The sequence below is a fragment of the Marmota monax genome, unplaced genomic scaffold (assembly GCF_021218885.2).
Source record: "Marmota monax isolate L192 unplaced genomic scaffold, Marmota_monax_Labrador192_F-V1.1 WCK01_AAM20220418_F8-fsc00400, whole genome shotgun sequence".
In the NCBI taxonomy this organism is placed as follows: domain Eukaryota; kingdom Metazoa; phylum Chordata; class Mammalia; order Rodentia; family Sciuridae; genus Marmota; species Marmota monax.
This window is the reverse complement of record NW_026692772.1, coordinates 563812-591622: the sequence shown is the minus strand read 5'-3', so window position 1 is coordinate 591622 and position 27811 is coordinate 563812. Positions and strand designations below refer to the sequence as shown.

Below are 27811 nucleotides of genomic sequence, written 5' to 3'. Positions count from 1 at the left end.
GCAGCAGATGGAATGTCAGATAAAGAATTCAGGATATACATGCTTCAGATGATCTGGAGTCTCAAGGAAGACATCAGACAGCAAAATCAGACAATGAAAGATCACTTCAACAATGAATTACATAAACAAATCCAAGAAGCAAAAGATCAACTACACAGGGAAATAGAGGTTATAAAAAACAAACAAACAGAAATCCTAGAAATGCAGGAAGCAATAAGCCAACTTAAAAACTCAATTGAGAATACTACCAGCAGAGTAGAACACTTAGAAGACAGAACATCAGACAATGAAGATAAAGTATTTCAACTTGAAAAGAACATAGACAGCTCAGCAAGACTGTTAAGAAACCATGAGCAGAACATCCAAGAAATATGGGATAACATCAAGAGACCAAATTTAAGAGTCATTGGGATACAGGAAGGGACAGAGTTTCAAACCAAAGGATTGAGCAATCTATTCAATGAAATAATACGAGAAAACTTCCCAGACTTGAAGAATGAGACAGAACCCCAAATCCTAGAAGCCTACAGGACGCCGAATGTGCAAAATCATAAGAGACCCACACCTAGACACATTATAATGAAGATGCCCAACATACAGAATAAGGAGAGAATTTTAAAAGCTACAAGAGAAAGGAAGCAGATCACATTTAGGGGTAAGCCAATCAGGATAACAGCTGATCTTTCAACACAGACTCTGAAAGCTAGAAGATCCTGGAATAACATATTTCAAACACTGAAAGAAAATGGGTTCCAACCAAGAATTGTGTTTCCAGCGAAATTAAGCTTCAGGATGGAAGATGAAATTAAAACCTTCCACGATAAACAAAAGTTAAAAGAATTTGCAGCTAGAAAACCATCTCTTCAAAACATCCTTGGCAAAACATTACAGGAAGAGGAAATGGAAAATAACAATGAAAACCAACAGTGGGAGGTAGGACACTAAAAGGGGGAAAATAATCAAAGAGGAAAACAAACCATGTTTAGTAACATAAATAAACAAATATGGCTGGAAGAACAACCCATATCTCAATAATAACCCTAAATGTTAATGGCTTAAACTCACCAATCAAGAGACACAGGCTAGTAGAATGGGTCACAAAACAAGACCCAACAATATGCTGCCTACAGGAGACGCATTTGATAGGAAAAGACATACATAGGCTGAAGGTGAAAGGTTGGGAAAAATCATATCACTCATATGGACTTCGGAAACAAGCAGGAGTATCCATACTCATATCAAATAAAATAGATTTCAAGCCAAAGTTAATCAAAAGGGATAAAGAGGGATACTACATACTGCTCAAGGGAACCATACACCAACAAGACATAACAATCATAAATATATATGCCCCAAACAATGGTGCAGCTATGTTCATCAAACAAACTCTTCTCAAGTTCAAGAGTCTAATAGACCACCATACAATAATCATGGGAGACTTCAACACACCTCTATCACCACTGGACAGATCTTCCAAACAAAAGTTGAATAAGGAAACTATAGAACTCAATAACACAATTAATAACCTAGACTTAATTGACATATATAGAGTATACCACCCAACATCAAGCAGTTACACTTTTTTCTCAGCAGCACATGGATCCTTCTCAAAAATAGATCATATATTATGTCACAGGGAAACTCTTAGACAATATAAAGGAGTAGAGATAATACCATGCATCCTATCTGATCATAATGGAATGGAACTCAAAATCAACGATAAAAGAAGGAAGGGAAAAGAATACATCACTTGGAGAATGAACAATAGGTTACTGAATGATCAATGGGTTATAGAAGACATCAAGGAAGAAATTAAAAAATTCTTAGAGATTAATGAAAACACAGACACAACATATCGGAATCTATGGGACACATTGAAAGCAGTTCTAAGAGGAAAATTCATTGCTTGGAGTTCATTCCTTAAAAAAAGAAAAAACCAACAAATAAATGATCTCATACTTCATCTCAAAATCCTAGAAAAAGAAGAGCAAAACAACAGCAAAAGAAGTAGAAGGCAAGAAATAATTAAAATCAGAGCTGAAATTAATGAAATCGAAACAAAAGAAACAATTGAAAAAATTGACAAAACTAAAAGTTGGTTCTTTGAAAAAATAAACAAAATCGACAGACCCTTAGCCATGCTAGCGAAGAGAAGAAGAGAGAGAACTCAAATTACTAGCATACGGGATGAAAAAGGCAATATCACAACAGACACTTCAGAAATACAGAAGATAATCAAAAATTATTTTGAATCCTTATACTCCAATAAATTAGAAGATAGTGAAGGCATAGATAAATTTCTTAAGTCATATGATCTGCCCAGATTGAGTCAGGAGGATATAGACAACCTAAACAGACCAATATCAATTGAGGAAATAGAAGAAACCATCAAAAGACTACCAACTAAGAAAAGCCCAGGACCAGATGGGTATACAGCAGAGTTTTACAAAACCTTTAAAGAGGAACTAATACCAATACTTTTCAAGCTACTTCAGGAAATAGAAAAAGAGGGAGAACTTCCAAATTCATTCTACGAGGCCAACATCACCCTGATACCTAAACCAGACAAAGACACTTCAAAGAAAGAAAACTACAGACCAATATCTCTAATGAACCTAGATGCAAAAATCCTCAATAAAATTCTGGCCACTCGGATACAAAAACTTATCAAAAAAATTGTGCACCATGATCAAGTAGGATTCATCCCTGGGATGCAAGGCTGGTTCAATATACGGAAATCAATAAATGTTATTCACCACATCAATAGACTTAAAAATAAGAATCATATGATCATCTCGATAGATGCGGAAAAAGCATTTGACAAAGTACAGCATCCCTTTATGTTCAAAACTCTAGAAAAACTAGGGATAACAGGAACATACCTCAATATTGTAAAAGCAATCTATGCTAAGCCTCAGGCTAGCATCATTCTGAATGGAGAAAAATTGAAGGCATTCCCTCTAAAATCTGGAACAAGACAGGGATGCCCTCTCTCTCCACTTCTGTTCAACATAGTTCTCGAAACACTGGCCAGAGCAATTAGACAGACGAAAGAAATTAAAGGCATCAAAATAGGAAAAGAAGAACTTAAATTATCACTATTTGCAGATGACATGATTCTATACCTAGCAGACCCAAAAGGGTCTACAAAGAAACTATTAGAGCTAATAAATGAATTCAGCAAAGTGGCAGGATATAAAATCAACACGCATAAATCAAAGGCATTCCTGTATATCAGCGACAAATCCTCTGAAATGGAAATGAGGACAACCACTCCATTCACAATATCTTCAAAAAAAATAAAATACTTGGGAATCAACCTAACAAAAGAGGTGAAAGACTTATACAATGAAAACTACAGAACCCTAAAGAGAGAAATAGAAGAAGATCTTAGAAGATGGAAAAATATACCCTGTTCATGGATAGGCAGAACTAACATCATCAAAATGGCGATATTACCAAAAGTTCTCTACAGGTTTAATGCAATGCCAATCAAAATCCCAACGGCATTTCTTGTAGAAATAGAGAAAGCAATCATGAAATTCATATGGAAAAACAAAAGACCAAGAATAGCAAAAACAATGCTAAGCAGGAAGGGTGAATCAGGCGGTATAGCGATACCAGACTTCAAACTATACTACAGAGCAATAGTAACAAAAACAGCATGGTACTGGTACCAAAACAGGCGGGTGGACCAATGGTACAGAATAGAGGACACAGAAACCAATCCACAAAACTACAACTACCTTATATTTGATAAAGGGGCTAAAAGCATGCAATGGAGGAAGGATAGCATCTTCAACAAATGGTGCTGGGAAAACTGGAAATCCATATGCAACAAAATGAAACTGAATCCCTTTCTCTCGCCATGCACAAAAGTTAATTCAAAATGGATCAAGGAGCTTGATATCAAATCAGAGACACGCCGTCTGATAGAAGAAAAAGTTGGCTACGATCTACATACTGTGGGGTCAGGCTCCAAATTCCTCAATAGGACACCCATAGCACAAAAGTTAATAACTAGAATCAACAAATGGGACTTATTCAAACTAAAAAGTTTTTTCTCAGCAAAAGATACAATAAGAGAGGTAAATAGAGAGCCTACATCCTGGGAACAAATCTTTACTCCTCACACTTCAGATAGAGCCCTAATATCCAGAGTATACAAAGAACTCAAAAAATTAGACAATAAGAGAACAAACAACCCAATCAACAAATGGGCCAAGGACCTGAACAGACACTTCTCAGAGGAGGACATACAATCAATCAACAAGTACATGAAAAAATGCTCACCATCTCTAGCAGTCAGAGAAATGCAAATCAAAACCACCCTAAGATACCATCTCACTCCAGTTAGATTGGCAGCCATTATGAAGTCAAACAACAACAAGTGCTGGCGAGGATGTGGGGAAAAGGGTACACTTGTACATTGCTGGTGGGACTGCAGATTGGTGCAGCCAATTTGGAAAGCAGTATGGAGATTTCTTGGAAAGCTGGGAATGGAGCCACCATTTGACCCAGCTATTCCCCTTCTTGGTCTATTCCCTAAAGACCTAAAAAGAGCATGCTACAGGGACACTGCTACATCGATGTTCATAGCAGCACAATTCACAATAGCTAGACTGTGGAACCAACCTAGATGCCCTTCAATGGATGAATGGATAAAAAAAATGTGGCATTTATACACAATGGAGTATTACTCTGCATTAAAAAATGACAAAATCATAGAATTTACAGGGAAATGGATGGCATTAGAGCAGATTATGCTAAGTGAAGCTAGCCAATCCCTAAAAAACAAATGCCAAATGTCTTCTTTGATATAAGGAGAGTAACTAAGAACAGAGTAGGGTCGAAGAGCAGGAGAAGAAGATTAACATTAAACAGGGATGAGAGGTGGGAGGGAAAGGGGGAGAGAAGGGAAAATGCATGGAAATGGAAGGAGACCCTCAGAGTTATACAAAAGTACATACAAGAGGAAGTGAGGGGAAGGGGAAAAATAATATAAGGGGGACAAACGAATGTCAGTAGAGGGAGCAGAGAGAGAAGAGGGGAGGGGAGGGGAGGGGAGGGGGGATAGTAGAGGATAGGAAAGGCAGCAGAATACAACAGACACTAGTATGGCAATATGTAAATCAATGGATGTGTAACTGATGTGATTCTGCAATCTGTATATGGGGTAAAAATGGGAGCTCATAACCCACTTGAATCAAATTGTGAAATATGATATATCAAGAACTATGTAATGTTTTGAACAGCCAACAATAAAAAATTTAAAAAAAAAAACAAACAAAAAAAAAAAAACAAAAAAAATAAAAAATAAAAATAAAATATTCACCAAGAATATCAATCACACATGTTAAATTTTTCAAATATAGGATCTCAACCCAAACTAATGCTACTTTTTAATTCTTTATCACTGTCGATTTCAAAGCAGAGAGTACATCCTATGCACTGAGCGGGAGCCTCAGGGAGTCCCCCTGGACAAGCACGACAGGGTTCGGGCAATGGACATCTTAAAAAGAGCCCACAGTGAAGCAGGGGACCTGCCTCGCACAGGCCAGAAGAGCGCTCTCTGCTGGGAGGTCGGTGGGTCTGCAGCTCTGACTGCCCGTGGAGCCCTGGTGGGAGACGTGCCTGCGGGGGCCTCCCCAGAGCTGCAGCTGCGCCCCCTCCCTTCACCCCAGTCTGTTTTCACTAGAACACTGCTGCGCACTCTCCTCCCGGAGTCCAGGGTGGATCCATGCCAATGAAAGAACACCTTCCCCAGGGACACCTCTTCCTGCCGATTTGTGCTGCCAAAGAGACCCTCGGGAATCAGGACGGTCACAGTCCCACAAGAAGCCGTCTCAGAGTACGGCTTGGTGGGTAGGAGAAACAACACCCATTTCATCAAGAGCCTGTGCTCAAAGGTGAGAATGAAAGAGAACCAGAACAAAAACAGTGGTGACCAGGAAGAAGCACATCTTGCTCCCCAAAGCTTGAGATACACAGGACAGATGTCTGAGAAAAACACCTCTTCAATAACTCAGTGTGTGGGCTCTGGGTCCATGTCATTGGACTTTCCGGGGTCTTGATGTCAGTTATTGAGTTATCAGTTATATTAACGGATGCTTTTAAATCTAATTCCACGTGGCCTTGCCTTCTCTGCTGACCCGTGTCCTACCCTCTGGAGGGTGGCTTGTCCGAGCATGCAGCGACCTTGGTGACTGGCAGATCGTACCCTGATGGGTAAAGCTGACAAGCAAATGTGGTGCACCTTCAAAAGGAGTTTCTGGTTTCCAAAGCCAGAGAGAAGATGCACTGGCAGACGAGGGCCCCCCCCCAATCTCTCAGAAGGTGAGCCCACGTCCAGCCCACCCAGTGCCCAGGATGTGACTTCATTTGGAAGCAGGGTTCTTGCTGCAGGTGGGATCAAGTTAAGATGAGGTCACCCTGGATGACGGAGGCCTCATCCAACCATCAGTGTCCGTAGGAGAGGGAGACAGTTGGACACAGGGACAACACCGTGCCGTGATGGAGGCAGAAGAAATGGGAATGACCCATCTGCCAGCAGAGAGCCCGAGGATCGCTGGAACCTCCGAGGCCAGGAGGGACAGGGGTGCTGGCTCCTCCAGAGCCCAGGGAGACTGGGGCCCAGGCAGCCCCAGGACTGCTTGATAGCTCATTTCCACTCTTAGGACACCCGTGTGACACTGGTCACAGCAGCCCCAGAATCCCAGTGCCCACTGACTCACTGTCCAGGCAACACTTAGGGAAAAGCGGATGCAGACGGGCTTCCTGCTGACCACAGGCGTCAGAAATACTGATGAAGTTACAAGAAAGGTCAGTGTGAGGTCATGAGGAAGAGGTAAGGCCAGACCCAGGGAAATGGACCCTGGCAACTTCCTGGACGGCAGAGCACAGATTGCAGCTGTAGCCTTCAGTGGGAAACTTGCAGAAAAGGTCATTTAAAACAGGACACGTGGAGCCATGGCCTCTCCACAGAAGGAGAACGCCTGATCAATATTCTGACTGCTTTAAACCCACAGACCGTGGATCCACCCGAAGCCCTGGACACAGCCACCACGGCAACGCTCTCTGGGCCCCTCCAAGATGCAGGAGCTTTGCTTTGGTGAATTCTTCCACTTTGCTTCCGTTTGTCACCATCCGGGAAGACCACCTTCTCAGTTCACAAGACCAAGAACCCACCTGACTCCATGCTCCAGGTGACATATTTTGGGGACTCATCTGGGATCTGCAGAGGGTGACTGAAGCTGACCACTGACTCTCTCTCTCTTCCTGAAACAAAAACCAGAGCTAATGGCACAACGGCCCACCTACAGGAGTCGCATGACAGGCTTTCTGGGCAGACAGGACCAACCCTCCTGACCTAGGCCCTGGGAACACTGGTCCTGACGAACGTGGTCTCGGTCTCATTTTTGTGGGATAAGACTGGTGTAGGGGGACAGAGGAAGGGGGACAGAGGAAGGTTTGAGACCAGTCAAAGGCTAATCCTGGGCCACTCCCCAGGCTGCTTGAGGGTCTCATGTCCAAGTCTGGCCCTGACATTCCCCCAGGGTACCGAACATTAACCCCCTGTGATTTTTGTCCATCTGGAATCAAAGCTGCATGAGCAAGTGGCCCAATGGAAGAAAAGAGAAAACGTCCCTTTCAAATCCAAGCTTCTGTGGCACATAGAAGACTCTTCTTTCTTGTGCACTGAGATTCTGCTTTCGGTAAATTCCCTCCTAAATGCTGGAAAAAGCAGGAGACACAGAGGGAGGAAATCTGGAAAGGCCCCTGCTCCAGGCTGCACCCGACCCTGGACGATGCTGCAGAGGCACGGTGTGCTCGGAGGACAGCATACGGGCATTGTCCCACGTTACAGGGACTCCGCTTCAGGAAGCTGACACAACAGGCCTGTCCACAGGTGCCCTGAATCCTGTGGGTCTTCTTTTCTGTCTAGATGAGCACAGGGAAGAAAGATCAAAAGACCCCATATGCACAAGTTTTCCTTCTTAAAAACCCTTCCTGGGGACTTCGTGGGCTCCCACATTCTCTAAGAATCTGACTGACTTTAGTCTGATCCACAGCTCACCCTGTTGTGCTGTTGGTGTCCCACACGCTCCTCAACTCAGTGATTACGGCTGCAGATTTAAAAAGAAAAACTTGTCTTTGGAGCGCATGGTTGTTCTGTGAATTTACCTGGGTCCTGTTCTTTCCGTTCTGATTTGCTTTGTTTCTCTAACTGGAGTTTTGGGTCCTCTCTGTTTGGGTTTTTTGTTTTGTTTCCTGCTGTCTTTATTCGGAGGCCAATTAACTCTCAAATACAACGGACATCTGTGCCAGGCTCTGTTTTACTTTCTACAGAGTAAAATCCGAATTCTGTGTAATATTCCCTGTCTGTTCTCACTACATTGATGCACACCTTCATGCTGAGGTTTGTGTCTGTGTAGACGCTTGTGTCTCTGAACGTTTGCCTGGTACCAAAATTGGCTTATAGATAAATGAGTGCTCACAGATAGAAAAGAAATGGGTCCAAGTGCCTTTTAGTTCATGTGACTTAAATAAATATTTAACAAAAAGAAAAAGTAAAGATGTTTTGAAATTACTAATGCACACTTTAGGAGGTCGGCCAATCAGGAAGCACTGGTGTATATCTTGGTGTATACCCTGGTATAGCGTCCATTGCTTAGGATGCTTTTCTTCATCAGAAAATGGCGTGGAATGTTAACTGGCTTTGTCTGATCACTTGGTTGTCATGGTAACCTGAAGTTCCAAGCACACCTGGCTTCTTAAACCATATGATAACATATATTTGGGCCTATTAAATGTGTTTTTTCTTTTTTGTTGAGTCTTTTTAGTTATATATTAGGAGACATTTTGACATAATCACAAAAGCATGGAATTCAGTCCCCAGCACCTTCCTCTTTCCCGTTTCCTCCCTCCACTCCACTGATCTTTCTGCAATACGTTTATAGACTTTTTGAGTCAGTGTCTTGTGGATACACTTAACGTGGAGATTCACTGTGGCATATTCAAGTTTGTACACACAGAAGTTCAGCCCCCACTGCTCCTCCCCCCCTGTCCCTCCTTCCTCCCCATCATCTCCTTTATCCACTCCACTGAGCTTTCCTCTATTTTGATGGAATTTGCTTTTTCTTCCCCCCCCCCCCTTTCTCTCTCTTTCTCTCACCCCACCTCCCACTTTGGATTAGCTTCCATATATCAGAAAAAACGTTCTACCTTTGACTTTTAGGGAACTGGCTTATTTCACTTAGCATGATAGTCTCCAGCTCCATCCATTTACCAGTAAATGCCATGATGTCATTCTTCTTTAAGACTGAGTAATACTCCATCATGAGTATACACCACATTTTCTTTACCCATTCATCTGTTGAAGGGCACCTAGGTTGGCTCCATAGCTTGGCTACTGTGAGTTGTGCTGTTGTAAACATTGATGTGGCTGCTGTTTTAAATCCTTTGAATATATATCAAGGAGTGGGATAGCTGGGTCATATGGGGGTTCCATTCCTGGTATTTTGAGGAATCTACATACTTATTTCCAGTGTGGTTGAACCAATTTGTAGTCCAACCAACAGTGTATGAGAGTATCTTTCCCCAGCCCCCCGTCCTTACCAACATTTATTATTATTTGTATTCTTGATAACTGCCATTCTGACTGGAGTGAGATGAAATCTCTGTAGTTTTAATTTGTATTTCCCTAATTTCTTGAGAAGTTGAACATTTTTTCATATATCTGTTGGCCGTTTGTATTCCTCTTTTGAGAAGTTCTGTTTAGTTTCTTTGCCCATTAAAAATGTTTTTATAAATTATTTGTAAAAGAAAAACAGATGGAGATTAGCTTGTTTCCAGGTCTTCACTTAAAGCAAGGTTATAAGAGTTAAGATTTTAATTAACAGATGTAATTCCATATGCAAGGAGTACAAAAGGTTTTAGCTATGTTCACAGTTAAAGTTATTTAAGGTTTTTCCCTAAGGTCGAATATTGATGTGCTGATATAAAAGCCAACATCTAGTTCTGTTAAAGCAACAAGGATTTCTTGGAACATTAATCTGTTCTTATCTATCAAGATAATTTCTTATAGGTATTAGATTTTATTGCTTAGGGAAATTGAATATAAGTCTAGTTAAGCAAACAACTGTTATTTTAGGTTGTTGGTATAAAATTGACACCCTAAATGTACATGACTATATATATTAAAAAGTTTCTACCATGAAAGTGATGTGTGTTTGGTGTAGGCAAGACAACCAGTAAGTGCTCTCCTCTAGACTTGGTATCTGGCATAAATGGGGCACTCTGCCATTTAAAAACCTGACTTAGACCTGTTTCTGTTTCTGATTACTAACACTGTTTTTAAAATTCATAAAAAGAATTCATGTGTGATTAAGTTAAAAAAATTGCTTGGGCCTTTGTAGAGGTTAAATACATACCAAAGACATATTAGTGATATTATAGAGATTATGCTTCTTGGTTCGAAGCTAGTACCTGAACTAAGTTTTTGCTCTTGTTATTTTCACTTTGTGAACTGTTGCCTGTTAGTGTTCTGCAGAAGTACTGCTTCTGTCAGAACAAGCTGAGTTAACTTAAGACAATTAGCTCTCAAAACAGATAGGACACAATGCTGATGTCCAGTACTAGTACTAACCTAATTAGATGAAAGGGATAAATTATAAACTTCTAAGTTAAAACCCATTACTCCCACTTCAAGACTGGTGAAACTGGCTTGTGGGTGTTTAAAACCAAAACTTGAAGATCAAAGCCAAGAAAGTAAAAGCATTAAGTAAAAATCAGCCAATATATTGGCCCTTGCCCTCTAAGGTCAGCCAGGACCCAGGGAGTGATGAGACCCCTCTAAGGCTCTAAGACTCTGGTAAGTCATCTGACCTCCTGGTCAGGGGGATCGTGAGGACCCTAAAGAACAGAAAGCCAGTGAGTGCACATTCTGCACAGAGGACAGTCAGTGGAGAGAGAAATGTCCCTGATGCTTCCAATAGAAGCCACAGGTGGTTAGTAAGATTCCATAACAGCAGTTAGGATTACCTCTTCATGGGGAATGTGGTCAGGAGGAAGAGAAAGGCCAGACACATAGGGAAATGGGTCCCGGGACAATGCCTGATCAATACGTGACTGAGTGCCTCTGCCAGCTCTGGGCCAGGGCTGACTTCCTTAGACCTACAGATCCACGCAGCGACCCCTCAACAGCAGCCCTCCACTGAGAATCCTCTGGCTTCCCTCCTTGAGGTAGGAACTTTGCTTTTTTAATAAATTCTTCCACTTTGCATTCACCCACTGCTATCTGTGAATCTCATTCTTGGAATTTGTGAGACAAAGAACCCCCTAGCCAGGCTTCATTTTGCAAATGTATAGCCAAACTCCAGGAAAGAAAAGGAAACACTCCGGAGGATTTAAATAGAGAATATAGGCCCCAGCCCTGGAAGAGACATCCAAAACAAGAGCAGGTCACCTGATAACCAGCCCTTGAAGGAAAAACACCAACAAAATAGGGAAAAATTTGAAACAAATTCTAGAGAAAACCATTTTACCTACAGGAGCCCCACTGCTGACAAAGAACGACAGCCACCCTCCAACCAAGCTGCTGTCAACAGGAGCAGATCTCCGAACACGACGGGTTGTCTTTAGGGTGCCAAGGGAGACGGCAGCAGCTGCAGTCTGCTGAGCTACACTGCGGACCAAGAACAATGGCAGACACGTTCTAAGTCAAACTGTAAGCATCACCACAGGAAAGGAAGAACTCACCTCTTGATAAAATGGGATCGAAGCCCAGAGGTGACATGAAGAAGCAGCAGTGACCTGAGAAGCACAGAGGGGTGTCCCCATGGGGCAAAGCGGCTGTGGTGACCACAGGGGGGGAGCAATGGAAAGCTCCGCTCAAGTGCTGCTCAGCCATGGTCCAGGGACAGGGGGCCACAGGGCCCAAGGTAGGGTCAAAGGTCGCTCTGCTTTGGGATTATTCAGGAGGGGAACACAGATAGTCACTGATTTTAGCTGCACTTATGTTAAACAGCAAGGTATCTTTCCTTTTATTTTTTTGTGGTGCTGGGATTGAACATGGGGCCCTTACGGGTGCTAAGCTCCACCACTGAGCTGTATCTTCAGCCCCCAGCCTTTATTTAGATGAGTGCAGGGATGATAAAGAATTTAAGAGTAGCTCCTAAGAACTAAAAAAGTAAATAACTTCAAAATCAGTAGTGGGAAGAGATTTAATGATCTCATATATGCAGGAAAGGGGAAATAAAATACAAAGAATGGAAATTCACAAAGGAAAAATAAAGATAGAACAAGAAAGACCCACCGGAATTGAAATGTAGGGGGAGCAATGAAACATAAAAAGCATAAGAAAAGTTCTACTAGGCAACTACGAATCTAAATAACTCGGTTTGCTCATATTAAACACGACTGGTGTCAAGGCAGAAAAGCCCACTGGGGTTGGGTGGACAGATGCCAGCAGACCCCCATATCTCCACCTCCTGGAACTCACACTCGGTGCAGATCCCCTTCCCCAGCACCAGCCAGGCCCTGGGTTGTTCCAAGGATCAGAACAGGGCAGAGGCGGGGGCACTGCTTTGTGCTTATGTAGTGTCAGGAAGACTGTCCTGCTAATGGACTCCTGGAACCAGCCATGCTGGGAAGACCACGTGGTCAGCAGCAGCCAGAAGCCTCTAGAACTGCAGGCCACCCTCCAACAGCAGCCAGGAGGCCTCTCAGGTCCTCGCACCTCCAACCACAAAGACAGGAGTTCCAACCTGAGTGGACTAGAAAGCAGGTTCCCAGGTGAGCCTGCAGGTGAGCACAGCCTGGCTAACCCTCTACCGAGACCACTGAAGCCCCAGCAGGGGCCTGGCCAGGTCACGCCCAGCTCCTGGCACAGGGATGGTGACGCTGGTGTGAGGGTTGTGTGGCTTTGTGGTGCACAACAGGACCCTAGAGCTGAAGGGCCCCTTATTCCTCATCAGTGAACCATGATGAACCCAGACACATGTTTAAATGCAAAGCACAAAGACTGACAGAATTACCATGATAATGTGACCCACCTACAAACCTAGTGAAGGAGTTGGACAAACTTTCCTGAGAACATAGAGAGCAAGGAGGAAAAGTATTAGATTCTAAGAAATTTAATGAATGAATATAGACACAATTCTGCCCTCGGGAGAGAACATTGGCTCTTTTAAACATGTGCGTTATTTATGGCAATTGACTACATGCAAGGACAGGAAGCCCAGCCCAACAAATACCAGGAATCAGTATCCTAAGAATAGTTCTCTCACAAGACACACCATGGAGTCAGGTATAAATAGAGAACACCAAGTAATTACCAGTTGTAACTAAATATACTTTTCAATACAGGACAGGTGCAGTGTATGACACACTGAAAAATATAAAACATTTAGAGTTGAAAGACAACAAAAGAATCCCTAGTATATCATATGACTTGTGTGGTTCGATAATAAATATTTTCCCAGGGAAATATGTAATTATCATTGCACATGTTATAAAGGAAGAAAAGTAAAAAAGAAGAAGAAGAAGAAGGCAAGTGATCAACTCAAAAGTTCAGACAGAGAGCCCAAGATCAAGATCAAAGTAATGGAGCTGCCTAGGAAAGAACAGGTTCATAAAATAGAAAAATACCTACAATAGAGAGGCCAGACCAAACTCAAGACTTCTTTGAAAACATTAATAAAAGAGTAAAACGAGTAGCAGAAACAACCAAAAAAAAAATGACAGAGAGAGAGAGAGAGAGAGGGGGGACACAGGTAACAAACCCAAGTGGTGAGGGCAGTTGGTCAGCTGTTACTACAACAGACACCTGAGGCCATCAGCTGAGGAAGAGGAAAGGTGACTGACTCAGTTCTGGAGCTGTCGGCGGTGACTGACAGCCCTGCTTGGGGCCTGTGGTGCACAGTGCAGGGCAGCAGGAGTCTGGGCGGAGAGGCTGCTCTCTGCGTGGCTGGGAGCAGAGAGAGAGGGGAAGAGACCCAGGTCCCTCCTTCCCAAACCTCCCCTTGGCCTCACCCCTTAAAGGCTCCTCCCCTTCCAGCAGCACCAAGCTGAGCACCAAGCCTGAATAACACCCAGGGCCTTAACACCAGGCCTGCAGGAGTCATTCCAGATCCCAACGAAAGCACAGAGTGAAAATGAAGCCACAGTAAAGACAGAGAGCCTTCACATGGAGATGACACTGTGACATCTTTATGCCAATGCACAGAAAACTTACATGAAGTGATTAATTTCCTAGAAAACATGAATTACCAGGAAGAAATAGAAACCCCAAATCCCAAACCCACCAAAGATTGCAACTCAGCTGTAGAAACATCAGGTTCCAGAGCAGCAGGCCCCAGGCTCCGGGCACCTGACGGCCAGGGGGCCAAAGATGCACTTCAGCTGAAGACAAGGTGGGGAGGCCCTCGGCTGACCTCCTGAGCTCCTCAGAATGGCCGCAGGGAGCAACAGGGTCTCTAGAGGCATAGGTGGCAAGGAGCTAGCCACGGTGGGGAGGGGAGCCGAGTGCAGAGGTGGAGCGGCTTCACCCCTGGACTCCAGCGCGGCCACGCAAGCAGCGCGGCTCTGTGCCCCTCCTGCGCCTGCCTGCCGTCCAGAGGAGGGTGCTGAGGGCGCCATTGGCCTGGCTCCACCCCTGCCTGGGTCAGGTCCTGCTCTTCTCTCAGCTCTAGAGTGCTCCTCTGCAAAGAGCCACCTTTAGCCTCCATGTGGACTTTGACCTTAAAGCTGGAGCTGGGAATGGCTTCTGAGAGGTCTTTCTTGGGCAGCAAAGTGAGAGTGTTCTGTCTGTGGAAGGAAAGGAAGGAAGAGCGTGTGCTGAGAGCCGTCTAGGCAGACCTCGCGTTGCGCTGGAGTGTCCACCTGCCCCTCTCCGTGAGCGGAACATACCGCTTTGACTCACTGATGGAGAGCTCCACCACACTGGGCTCCCAGACGGGCTCCGAGGACTCAAGTGCAATTGTGGGTTCAACATAGACACGCATGTCCACGTACATACGTGTATACCTGTGTGCGTGTGCACACATGTATGGGAGATGTCAGGAACACGGTGGCACGCACACCAACCCTTGGACAGGAGCTGCCGTCAGAGAGGGAAAGAGTTGAGGAAAGGCTTCAAAGAGGACTTCAGCTACCTACATTTTTTCTTTCAAAATTTGAAATCTCAATTAGAAAAATGTTGACATTTGTCAAAAATTAGGTCTTTTGTATCTATTATTAGAAATATTTCATGAGGAAATCATTCTTGAATCTGAAGCCCACTTTACATCATGCTAGTTTGAAATATTTCCTCTCACAATGATTCTTCAGCTCTTTGCACACATATTCAGCCTTCTCTCTCCTGCTAACACCAAAGACACGTCCGTCTGTCATCCTGGGAGATGGGGCAGCACCGTGAGATGGAGACGCTGGGCATCCTGGACCCCACAGCCCCGGTCACGCTCCTGGTCCCAGTAGGCTGCAGTGACCAGGACTCTGTGGCTGGTCACTCTCTACCACTGTCATGATGAGGACAGGAGAAAGTGCCATGTTAGGGGCAATTCATGGGTAAAAGTGATCTGTAGTAACTCAGCTCAAAGAAAGGCGCTCCTGTGGACCCTACAACAGTGAGGAAATGAACAGAGCTTCTATAAAAGATATGAGGGTACTAAAAGGACCTGACTAGTGGACACTCATCTGAAAACCTGATTCATTGATTAGATGGTACATCAATGCTTCATACACTAATTCTTATGGGATTTCAGGAGTCACCAATCTTATTTATTTGCCATAATAACCTTATCTGTTATTTCTCGCATGTCCCTGTTAGTGATTCAGAAAATATAAGCAGATTTATTATATGTTGATTATTATGTGCATTAAAATGATTGATTTTACACTGATAGAGGATAAAGGGAAAATTAGAATCTGCTAACAATAAATGAGGAGAAAGCATCAAGTTCAAATTTCCTCAGGAAACTCATTCTCTCTTTCATTTGGTTTAAAATCATATTATACAGCATATGGCAAAGTCAAAATCGACCCAGGAGCTGTCACTCCAGCCTCCCCCCGCCCCCTTGAGACATGCACTTGATGTACCTGAGCGGCTGCCTACAGCCCTGCACTCCATCAGTCAGCCCGAGTCCCACTGCAGGCCTTCTCGGCTCCCCAAGCCTGACCCAGGCCACTGAGGCAGCACCCCTGATGCTCCGTGTCCTTAAACATGGCGCACAGAGCAGAACAGTAATGGCTTCCTCCTTAAATGCATTCCCAGCGTGCACAGAAGGGTGCCCAGCCCACGGGAGCCCTCTCTGACCGTCAGCTAGGCTGTTCCCGCCGTGGATTTCTGACTCTGCACATCCAGGACCACTGAGAGCTATGCTGATGGCTGCTTTGTGACTCATCAAGCAAAGCCTCATGTCACTGGGAATCAATTCTAACCTGAAAGGTGACTCAGACGTTCCTGCGGTGGTCAGTGACGTCGTACTCCACGGCCCTCCACCTGCCCTTGGTCTGGTGCTCAGGCTACCTCCCATTGGTGGTTTGCGATTCTGGGAAATAAATACAGGGGACCTGTGCTTGAGAACTCACGGGTTCTGCAAACAGCACGGCTAAGCTCTCGGCTACCATCAGCAGCTGCCAAGTCCCGCTTCCTTATGGCTTTCATTTATTCCAAGTGTAAAGATGACCTGCTTGACACCCTTAAAGGACTTCTTAAAGTTCTCAGAAGTTCAATGGTGCCCGAGAAAGGGACTAGGAGAAAGATACACAAGGACAAGGTACCAATAATGTTTAAAGAGTACAATTACTATCAAGACAAATTCCTGGTGACATCACTAAATGTCAACAGTACAGAGAGACTTGCAGGGCCACTAGACCAAAAGGGAAGTCGGAACAGGTTGTGTGGACTCAGATTTGCTTATTTTCCCCACAGCAGAGGACTGCGGGGTGATAGCTATAGGGTTCTCAGGAAAGAAAGGTGGGCCCTGTAATTAAACCAGCCACTCATCTTCTGAGCACAGATGGAGGTGATGTCCCCAAGCAGCCAGCAATCTGTAGACCAAACCCTGCCAACCACGAGGAAAACAGGAGACGGAAATGAGAATCCACAGTAAAGTGCTCAAGATGATCCTGGATCCCTCAGATGCAGCACCCCCAGCGCGTGCACCAGAACCTCCCCAGGTGCAGGAATCACAGCTCAGGACATTCAGCAATGCTACAGGCTGTGACGGGGCAGACAGGTCCCACAAGTGAGACCAGGGGATGAGACGGGGGCTGGAGGCAAGAGGAAAGTGCCCGCCCCTGGGGTTCTGCCGCAGGCCCCGCAGGCACACGGCTGAGGGCGCAGCTACAGCGCTGGGTCCAGCTCGAAGGCTGCTCTGAGTCAGCTTCTTCATGACCGGCTGTCACTCCCGATCAGAAATCACCTAAAGCTTGTCAGCTCCTTGAGCTTCACCTCTTGCCGTTCAAGTGACATAAAATCCCATTCTTTTTCGTGGAAATAACACAGCACAATTTGTTCCTTTTCCTTAAACGCGCTGGTCTGTGGATTCCACGGAAGTCCCCCACGGGTGTCTAAAACGGCGACGGCCGAGTGGCTCTGGAGGGGTAGTGAGCGGCTGGACCTGGGGATGCACTGTGCTTTCATCTCCATACAGTTCTATATTATTTGCTTTTAACCTTCCTTTTTCTGCATTTCTGATTTATAAGTTATTTTTATAGGTCAGAAAGGAGAGGAGAAAGAGCAGCAGTGGGTAAGAGGAGAACAAATGGAACCTTCAGAAGTCTAAATGCCGTCAGGAAATCAATGGAGTGAGATGATAACCTGAAGACACCCACCAGACTTAGCCACAAGGAGGTCACAGTGACAGGAAGCAGAAAAACATCTCTGAAGGGGGCCCTGAGCCCCCTGCGGAGGAGAGAGAGCTGTGACGGCGGGGGGCAGAGGCGGCCGTGCAGGGGTGCTGGGCTCTTCACACTGGATGTTACAACGCTAAATTATGTCCCAGGATTTTCTTTTTTATAACCAGAATTCTTTTCTTTATCTTATTTATTTTTATGTGGTGCAGAGGGTTGAACCCAGGGCCTTCCTTGCACATGCTAGGCAAGCGCTCTACCACTGAGCCACAACTCCAGCCCCTGTCACAGGATTTTAAAGAAACAAAGTATCCTAACCTTTTAATGATGCAGGTAAAAAAAAAAGTTAAATACTTTTGGACATTTGTTTTAATAGTATTAAATAGCACTTTAGCAACTCACACCTGGCCTTCAGTATGAGGCAGGACTGTGACCCTCAGGGGTCTGGAAGCCCCCAGGCATTACACTATATGCACCTGGGGTGACGGTGTCCCCTGTTTGGCGTTCTAGTCCCATCTCCACAGGCCATGGCTTTGCCCTCCTTTACAGTCCAGCTCTCCAGGAAAGGTTACTGTCCCTTTGTCATGGATGCTGTTAATGAACGTGTCCTACTAGGTAAAGCATCTTACTCGTCTGTCGCTAGGACCTTGACGCAGCTGGAATCTAACACGCCACACAGCCAGTCGAAGGGTCCACAGCCTCTCCCACTGTGCGCTTTCTGAAAGCTGGACGGACTCTGACACATGGACCTCCACGCATCCCAGACCCTTGGCCCAAGGACTGTGAGACTGCATCTGACAGAACCCTTGCCTGTCCGCGCCTTAGGTCTCAATGTTTAGAAAAGTTGCAAGTTACTTCCATGCAGTTGAGAGATCTGCATGAAAACTGGGAGGCATCGTATACACAGGAAGTCTTAAAAATACATTCTATTTCCTCTGGCTCTAATTCTCTTCCACTTTTTCTCCCTCTAAGACTTTGAATTTTTTAATTTTCTATAAAAGGTAAAAAAAAAAAACAACTAAACAAACAAACAAAAAAAAACAATGCTTCATTGAAGCAATAATCACTTTGCACCAAGCACTGGGAAAAGACTTTGTATTTCAAAGATGTATGGCCATAGGTTGAGTCCCTGTGTTATTAACAGACCCTGCAAATTAGACTTGGAGACCAAAAACCCGGATCACTGTTCTGCATTCAGTGTCACAAGACACATGGTGTTGAGCCACTACTAAACCCCGGTGGTGACAAAGTCACGACTCTCCTGGTCAGTACGTGGGTGCCGAGTACAGCAACTCTGACCCACTGCCCCAGGAACCTCGACAGGAGGCGCTCAGCTATGAGAACCAGGGGCCTACAAATCAGCAGAAGAGCAAGGTCGCTGTGACTCCCTAGGTCCAAGGATGACTCACTGCAGACCAGCACAGAATGGCCTGCGGGCGACCACCTCTTCCACAGGTGGACAGCTAAGAGGCTGTCAGGGAAAAGTCAAGCTGAAACTCTTCCCCACTCTGAGCCACTGATAAAGCAGAATCAGGAAGCTATCACCACTCAGAATCACCACTCCCCTGCCAGCGGGAAAGCCAGTGGAGGGCAGCAGGACGCGGCTTCCACCTCCCGTCCAGTCACCCCTGCTCCAGTCGCAATATCAAGTGACATCACAAACCCTGGCTTTAAAAGACCTGCCAAGTGTGTGAGACGGAGACCAGAACAGGGGGCAGATGGCAGTGACCTCTCAGGCCCTGATCTGCAGTCGTGGCTAAGTCTCCTCCTGCCCCTCTCCCGTGTGCAGGAAGCATCCTGCCCAGGCCATCCTAGCTCATCCCCTACCCCAGCTGGCCCAGAAATGATGTGGAGGACAGAGGAGCCCAAGTGGGGCCAGGAGGGCCATCGGCTAAACCCAGCTGGGTTCCCAGGCCACAAAAGTGGGGGTCGTGTATCCCTCAGTATCCGACTGACACAGTCTTCCCACCACCCCCGAAGCCCAGTAAAGAGAAAGTGTTCTGGGATCCAAAGCCCGGGTTGAGAGTCCTGGACCCCAGCAGACACGCCTTTCTATGTCTTTGGAGGTCGGCTTTCCTGCACCCTGACGGTTCCCTGTACACTCCAGAGGAGCCTGAGTGGACTTCTCCACTGACCACCCCACGTGTCCGCGCCAGGCCTCTCCCCTGTTCTGTAGCAGCTGGCCCTGACTCAGCAGCGTCTCCACACCTGCACCGGGAGGACAGCTCTGGAGCCCACACACACTGGCTGCGCAGCTTCACGGGGAGACCCTCCTTCGCCAGCCTCACGGTCCTGTTGTCATTTTGTAACTTAATTGCTGCAGTAACACACCGTGCATGGCAAAGAGGGCTCAAAATACTCATGTAACACTGAAGAATAATGACAACATGAACGCCCTGGGTCCTTTGCTACGTGAAGCCATAGGTTACTGCCACCTCGGAAGTTCCCTCCACGCCTCTTTATAGGGCACCCCATCACCCTGGAGGTTTGCGCTGGTGTGACTGCATCTTATTTCCTTGCTTTACTCAAGATCTTAATAACCGTCTGAGAACCTCTGGTGTGGACTGGCCAAGTAGGCAGCAGCAGCAGCCGGCCGGGGGGAACCCCAGGGGCCAGGAAAGTGCACACCTCTGGGCCAGAGCCAGAGCCTGGCTGCGCTGAGGGCCTACTGGTCCCCTCTGGGGAACCTGGTGACAACGCAGGACTGAGTCCTGGGGAGATGAGCGTCCAGTGCTCTGCTGATCCAGGGGTGGCACGTGGGGGGCCAGCAGCAATGTCACCAGCACTGGCCTGGACGTGCCTGGAACAGAAGAAAGCAGGGCCACGATCGTCTGTCCCCCAAGTTCTGCTGGAGAGATCACACAATGGCAGAGGGACTTTGTTGAGGGCCACAGCCGAGTCGGGATGACGCATAGCATTTTTGCCAGAAGTAGTGGTTGAGAGGTGACACCAGCGAGCCATCAAGATGATGACTTTTGAGTTCTCACGGAGTTCCCATTGAGTTCCAGTTGAGCTCTCGCGGGGATTCCTGAAGAGTTCGCTGTTGGTTGGTGAAGTTCCGGTGGAGGGAGTTCCGGTTGGTGTGGTGTGTTCCGGGAGGAGCCCGGTGGTTGGCGTTCGGGAGAGTTCCCCGGGGAGTGTGCTTGGAGTGCTGTGGGAGTTCAGAAATAAAGTTTGTTCCTCCTTGAGAGGCTCGTGATTTGTGCCCAGCCAGACAGCGGCAGGACTTGTTGACCACAGCCCTTGGCACACCCTTGGCACAGCCCTTGGCACACGGTCCTCTAGTCTGGACCTCGTCCGCAGACTACTGACTTGCTTACCGAGTCCATTTGTAATGGGTGCATGAGGCACAGACATCCCAGAGGACCCCGACCTCTCCCTCTCCCCACAGCCCTACTCCACGTTCGGGCTTCCCCATCGCAGTAGGTGGTAAAATAACCTCGTCCTTCCGGGCCATGCCAGCGAGCTGGACTCATGCCTGACCCTCTCTGCTCACGTGCCAGTCACCTCATTAGGAACCTCGAACCTCGTGCCATACAAACTGTCCTCAACAGGGTAGTGCTTACAAAATCTTAAGTCAGATCAAGTGACTCTTCAGCCCAGAAGCTTCCAGAAAGTCTTCCCATTTCCACAGCCACCTCTGTTGGCTTCTGTGACATTCTCAAAACAATGGCCGCGCACTTCAGGCTGGACCCGGCTGCTCCCAGCCCAGCATCTGAGGGCCGCATTCTCCCTCCCTGAAGCCATTGCTCCCTCCTTCTCCTGGAGAGTGCCCCCCCAGCGGCCTCACTTAATACCGCCAAGGGCCTGCTCCTCCCTCAAGGCCCATCCCCTTACCAGCCCTGCTCTTTTCCCCGTTTCAGAGCACACACCCTTCCTAAGGTGAGGACCGAGCTTGCTGATGGCCTGTTGTGGATCTCCACCTCCTCACCACACAGCGTGAGCCTCTGGGGCACACGGCTGTGTTCCCTGCTCACTGATGACACTCACGACCAGGGGGACTCTTGATCCACTGAAACACAAGTGACACGTAAAGCGGCAGGATGGACAAGACCCTCCTAGGACAGTGTCGCTGGCCAAGACTGGAGTGAGAGCTGGGCCCTGGACTGAGCCTCGGGGAGGCTGGTCAGAGAGGAAGAGCCCACAGAAGAGCAGAGAGAGGGCTTTCTAGCCAGCAGGAGGAAATCTGGAGCGCATGTGGCTCCGTGGGAGTCACAGAGGGACAAAATGGGCCTGGGCACAGCTGGCTTTCCCTCGGGTGGAGAAGGTGGTGAGGAGCTGGGAACCCTGAGCAGCAATGAGAATTCGCTTCCACTTTCCTGCAACCTCCTGTCCGCAGGGCGAGACAAGCACAGCCACTCTGACGAGGGATGGGCTCCTCGCTGGACAGCCGTGTGGACCGCCCACTTCACCACTGCCTTGGTGACACTGAGCTGCGTTCACTGTGGGACTCTATTGCCTGAGGGTCCATGTAGTGGGGAAGCACCCCATCCTGGTGGGTTTCAGGAGAAGGCTCCACTGTCCAGACGCCTGTGGAGCTCCATGCTGGGGGGTTCTCCACACCCAGGGCCCTGCGCTCCCGTCACACCCGCCAGCAGGGTTAGACAGAGCCGCTGACCCGGGTGGTCAGGCACGTCCTCATGAAGAGCAAGCCGGGCAGGATTCACCTGCATCTTCTGTTGTGAGCCAAGCATGTGTCCACACAAAAGCCCCAGGCTGGAGCCCAAATCACCCTTGTGGGTGCAGTGAGTGAGTAGGTTACCAAGGTCAGAGGGTGCCACCCCATCCAGAGCGTCGTGTCTCTATGAGATGCCAGCCTGCCTGCCCACGTTTGCTGGCACCAGGTGGGCCCTCAGCAGGAGGCAGCCATGGGGGACCCAGAACTGCCCACCCGAAACCAGACAGGCACACCCCTGGAGTTTGGATCTCCTGTCTTCCAGAACTGGAAAATCAAGTTCTGTCATTCAAGCCACCGAGAGACGGGCATGCTGTAGGGCTGTGAGAGACAAGCCATCTTCCACGGAGCGTGGGCACAAGTCTCCAAAAAGGAGCCATCGCGAGGCGTGCCTCCGCTTCCTCCTTCAGTAAGCGCCCACTGAAACCCACTGCAGGACAGACGCTGAGGGTTACAGCTGTTCGTCACTCAAGCAGGAAGCCACCGGAAGCTCTCCAGTCCATGGGGTCTGCCTCCCCTCTCCCACAGGTGAGATCCTTCCTTCTCACCTGCTCCTGACCAGGGCGTCTACAGACTGCACACACCTGTCCTTGGTCACCCTCTCACAGAACACCACCTTTAAATACACTTCTATCTTAGATACGCTACCTTTTCCATTTTATTCCATATCATCTACCATGGAGCAAAGAAAATCTTACTTATTTAAAAGATGGATTATTTTTCAGACGTAAACATGGTGTGGAAAGACCTCAGTGTGGATTTGGGGGATGAATAAACTGAAAAGTGTGAGGCTCACTCTTTCCAACTCTCCTGTGGCAAGTAATTCAACTTCCCCGAGCCACAATGTCCTCTTCTGATTCAGAGAGTAATGACATCCATCCTGTGGGATTTTATGTGGTTAAAGTAAATCACCTCTGTAAGGACTACTGGGCACAGTGGTTTTCAGTAAGTGCTAGTTTCATTCCGATCTCTGAGGATTTCGATGGGGCGTTCTCACAGGTCTGTCGGGGAAACACCGACTACAGTAATGTTCTATAGCACAAAACAGTCCTTCCTCTCTAAATGACTTCCGAGGCTCGGTGCAGCTCAGTGGTAGAGCCCTTGCATAGCGTGCAGGAGACCCTGGGATCCAGCCTAAGAAAGAAAGACAGAAAGAAGGAAGGAAGGCAGGCAAAGTGAATTACTTCCAGTGCTTCCTTTGTACACTGAGCGAGTTTCCGGTTTTCAGACATTGCTGAGGGTCTCTGTGGCCTGGAGAGCGCCCCAGCCTGTTGTGTGGGCTCTGTGCCCTGCTTTTCTAGAGAAACCCAGGAAAAGATAGAGGTAGTGTGGGATGACACAGTTACTTCTGGATGTTAGCAATAAGTATACTTAGTTGTTAAATAAAAAGTCAAAAGTACAACGAATTCAGCTGCATATCTAAGTGGCTTTCATTGGCAAGTCTTGACAGAGGCAGCACGGAACCAGGGGCTTTCGTGGTGGGAAGAAAGAAACAAGAGGTCACCAGCAAGGCTGAGTGGCTGACATCCGTCACTCCGGGGTCAAGCAGAGGGGACCTCCTCATGGTGCACACCCAGGTCAGGACTAAGTGCTCCTTACAGTTTCAGTCTGGTCACAGCAGAACCCTCCCTTCTCCCTGTGAGTGACTCTGTCGTGGTTGGGTTGTTCTGGCCGGGGGAGCCGGGGGCAGGAACTCAGGCCAACCCTGTCACCCCCAACCTGCCTAACGGTCGGTCGTGGTCGGAGGTATCTGACCATCTTGGAACAGTGGTCCACCTCGTTCTTGGAATACAGCCTGGCTGCTGGGCCCCTGTAACTCATCTCTTCTTCTCCCCCTGGCCCTCCCTAATCATCTGGGAGGACACTGGATCTCCTTCTTCCCCATCTAGGCTGAGCCCTCTGTCCTTGAACACTCACCCAGCACAGGAAAGAAGAGATTCAGACTTGGGGATGGCCCCAGGAGAGCGCAGGAATGACCACCTCCTGAATTAGCAAGAAGAGGATGCTGGGCCGCAGCCTTGGAGTCCACTCTTTAAAACCCCCTGTCCCCCCATGGGCAGAACCACAGCCTCAGGGACAGAGTCCCCTGCCTTTCTCCTTTGCTACCAAAGTAAGGAAACTTCTTTTTTTCTTTTTCGTCTTTTTTCTTTTCCTTGTTATTGAGTTGGCAGGGGACGAGGACCAAGCTTTCCATATCAACCTCATGAGCCTGCAATTAAAGTGGAGTTTGGAGATGGGCCTGGATCCCCCGCTTCACAATTTCCTTCTAGGTTCCTGTCTCACAAATTTGAAGAATAAGATCCAGAGACAGTGATGGAAGTAAAGGGAGTGGGGTTTAAGTGAGGAGAGATCAACCTCACTGATGAGGGAGGGGCCCGAGAGCAGGAAATCCATTTTGGTGGGCTCAGGGGTGCGGGTAGTCTGGGGTACAAGCACTGATCAGAATCTCCACTAAGCAGACATTGAAGGGCGTCAAGGCCCGTGGCTGTGTCCTGTAGTGTGAACCCCCCCACCCCCCGGATCTCCCATGGGCTCCATCTTGCCACCTCTCTGGGATCAAGGTGTTGGCTGCAGTGTCCCTCCAGGTCTCTTTTTTAAATTTGAAAAAGGCCCTGATGGTGCCCCTGGGCACTGTACCAGTTAGCCGCCCCGCATTCTCTACCTTGAATAAGACCAGGAGGCCTTCTGCCCCCTCAGCCGTGCTCCCTCACCACCACTCCTGTGTGTGACCCATGTGCAGCCCCTGAGCCGGCCCAGGTGGAGAGGCCGAGGGCTGGGAACATGGGTGAGAGTCCTGAGCCCCGGGTTAAAGCTCCTGATTCCATGGAAAGCCCCGAACAGAGAAGTGGCCAGTTGTGGAGGCAGTGAGGACATCACTCTAGGGAGGAGCAGGGCTGCAGTGAGCGGGGTCAGGACGGCCAGGGCTCAGGGGTCATCACAGCTGGGTGGCAGGATGGACGCTGGGGCCCGGGAGCCGGGACCTTTCTTACCCAGAGAGTCATGTGGTGCCCGCCTTCCTTCAGCGGGTGGAGCTGGGCAAGAAGGACGGCAGTGCACCTCCTCCAGCCCTCTGACTCCAAGGATGATGCGTGTCCAGAGCGAGGGTTAGGAGACATGCTGTGGACAGGCGAGGAAGCTCAGGAGCAGCGGAGGCTCCTGCCTCCTCCTGGTGGAAGGCACTGCAGTCACCCAGCACTGCCGTAGGCCTTCTTGAAGGAGGACCTGGAACCACAAAGAGCAGGGTAACAGGGCCTCTTCTCTTCCCCACCTCCCGACAACCTGCATTTGTGCACCTGCTGGTGTGGACACCAGGGCTGCCCTGGCCAGCAGCCAGGAACAGCAGTTCCCAGGGTCTCTGCCAAGTCTACCTGGGTCCCTGGGTTTGGCTCCCTGAACCTCACTGTTTCTGTGGGGCAGAGAAGCAGGTGAGCTGCGTCCCAGGACTGACCAAATGGACTACGTTAATTTCTCCTTTTCATTTTATTTCTTCCTATTCGGATGCAAGCAGATGACCTGATCTCATCTGTGGGGACCCCAGGAGAATTTAGGCCTTTGGAGGCCGTTTCTCAGTTTTTCTTCTCACATTGAAGGAGCTGGGACGGGAGGATACAGGTCATCAGGAACTGGACACGTTGATTCCAAAGGGGCCCTGTGGGGCAGGAGAACCTGTGGGGCAGGAGACACTGTGGACAGGAGAACCTGTGGGTAGGAGAACTTGTGGGCAGGAGAACCTGTGGGGCAGGACAACCTGTGGGTAGGAGAAACTGTGGACAGGAGAACCTGTGGACAGGAGAACCTGTGGGCAAGAGAACCTGTAGGCAGGAGAACCTGTGGGCAGGAGACTCTGTGGACAGGAGAACCTGTGGGCAGGAGACACTGTGTACAGCAGAACATGTGGACAGGAGAACTTGTGGGGCAGGAGAACCTCTGGGGCAGGAGAACCTGTGGGCAGGAGACTCTGTGGACAGGAGAACCTGTGGGCAGGAGACACTGTGTGCAGCAGAACATGTGGACAGGAAACTTGTGGGGCAGGAGAACCTGTGGGGCAGGAGAACTTGTGAGAATGAGAACCTGCGGGCAGGAGAACCTGTGGGTAGGAGAACATGTGGGTAGGAGAACCTGTGGGTAGGAGAACCTGTGGACAGGAGAACCTGTGGGTAGGAGACCCTGTGGGCAGGAGAACCTGTGGACAGGAGACCCTGTGGACAGGAGACACTGTGGGCAGGAGAACCTGTGGGTACGAGAACCTGTGGGTAGGAGAACATGTTGACAGGAGACCCTGTGCACAGGAGAACCTGTGGGGCAGGAGAACGTGTGGGCAGGAGAACCTGTGGGTAGGAAAACATTTGGGACAGGAGAACCTGTGGGCAGGAGAACCTGTGGGCAGGAGAACCTGTTGGCAGGAGAACCTGTGGGCAGGAGAACCTGTGGACAGGAGAACCTGTGGGCAGGAGACCCTGTGGGCAGGAGAACCTGTGGGCAGGAGAACCTGTGGGTAGTAGAACCTGTGGGTAGGAGAACCTGCGGACAGGAGAACCTGCAGACAGGAGAACCTGTGGGGAGGAGAACCTGCGGGCAGCAGAAACTTTGGGCAGGAGAAACTGTGGACAGGAGAACCCTTGGACAGGAGAACCTGTGGGCAGGAGAACCTGTGGACAGGAGAACCTGTGGGGAAGGAGAACCTGTGGGCAGGAGAAACTGTGGGAAGGAGAACCTGTGGACAGGAGAACCTGTGGGTAGGAGAACCTGTGGGCAGGAGAACCTATGGGTAGGAGAACGTGTGGAGAGGAGACCCTGTGGACAGGAGAACCTGTGGGGCAGGAGAACATGTGGGTAGGAGAACATGTGGGTAGGAGAACCTGTGGACAGGAGAACCTGTGGGAAGGAGAACCTGTGGACAGGAGAACCTGTGGGAAGGAGAACCTGTGGACAGGAGAACCTGTGGGCAGGAGAACGTGTGGGACAGGAGAACCTGTGGACAGGAGACCCTGTGGACAGGAGACACTGTGGGCAGGAGAACTTCTGGGTAGGAGAACCTGTGGGTAGGAGAACCTGTGGACAGGAGACCCTGTGGACAGGAGAACCTGTGGGGCAGGAGAACCTGTGGGCAGGAGAACCTGTGGACAGGAAAAGCTTTGCGACAGGAGAACCTGTGGGCAGGAGAACCTGTGAGCAGGAGAACCTGTGGGCAGGAGAACCTGTGGGCAGGAGAAACTGTGGGCAGGAGAACCTGTGGGCAGGAGAACCTGTGGGCAGGAGAAACTGTGGGCAGGAGACACT

General features: G+C 48.2%; 1 protein-coding gene across 8 annotated transcripts in view; it reads right to left on the bottom strand.

The window, feature by feature from the left end:
* Window positions 1-27811, bottom strand: part of Prss12 (serine protease 12) — a 90752-nt gene that overhangs the window by 13482 nt on the left and 49459 nt on the right. For 2 of the 8 annotated variants that reach the window (XR_009226997.1, XR_009226996.1), the window contains exon 7: window positions 25522-25753. The exons of 4 other annotated variants lie outside the window; for them this stretch is intronic. Coding sequence is in view for 1 of the 4 variants with exons in the window: in XM_058580128.1 (XP_058436111.1) it covers window positions 25717-25753 (37 nt within the window). In the remaining 3 variants the exon portion in view is untranslated. Of the gene's footprint in view, window positions 1-22081; window positions 25754-27811 lie in introns of those variants that run through there. 2 more of the 8 variants (XR_009226995.1, XM_058580128.1) reach the window with 2 other exon arrangements.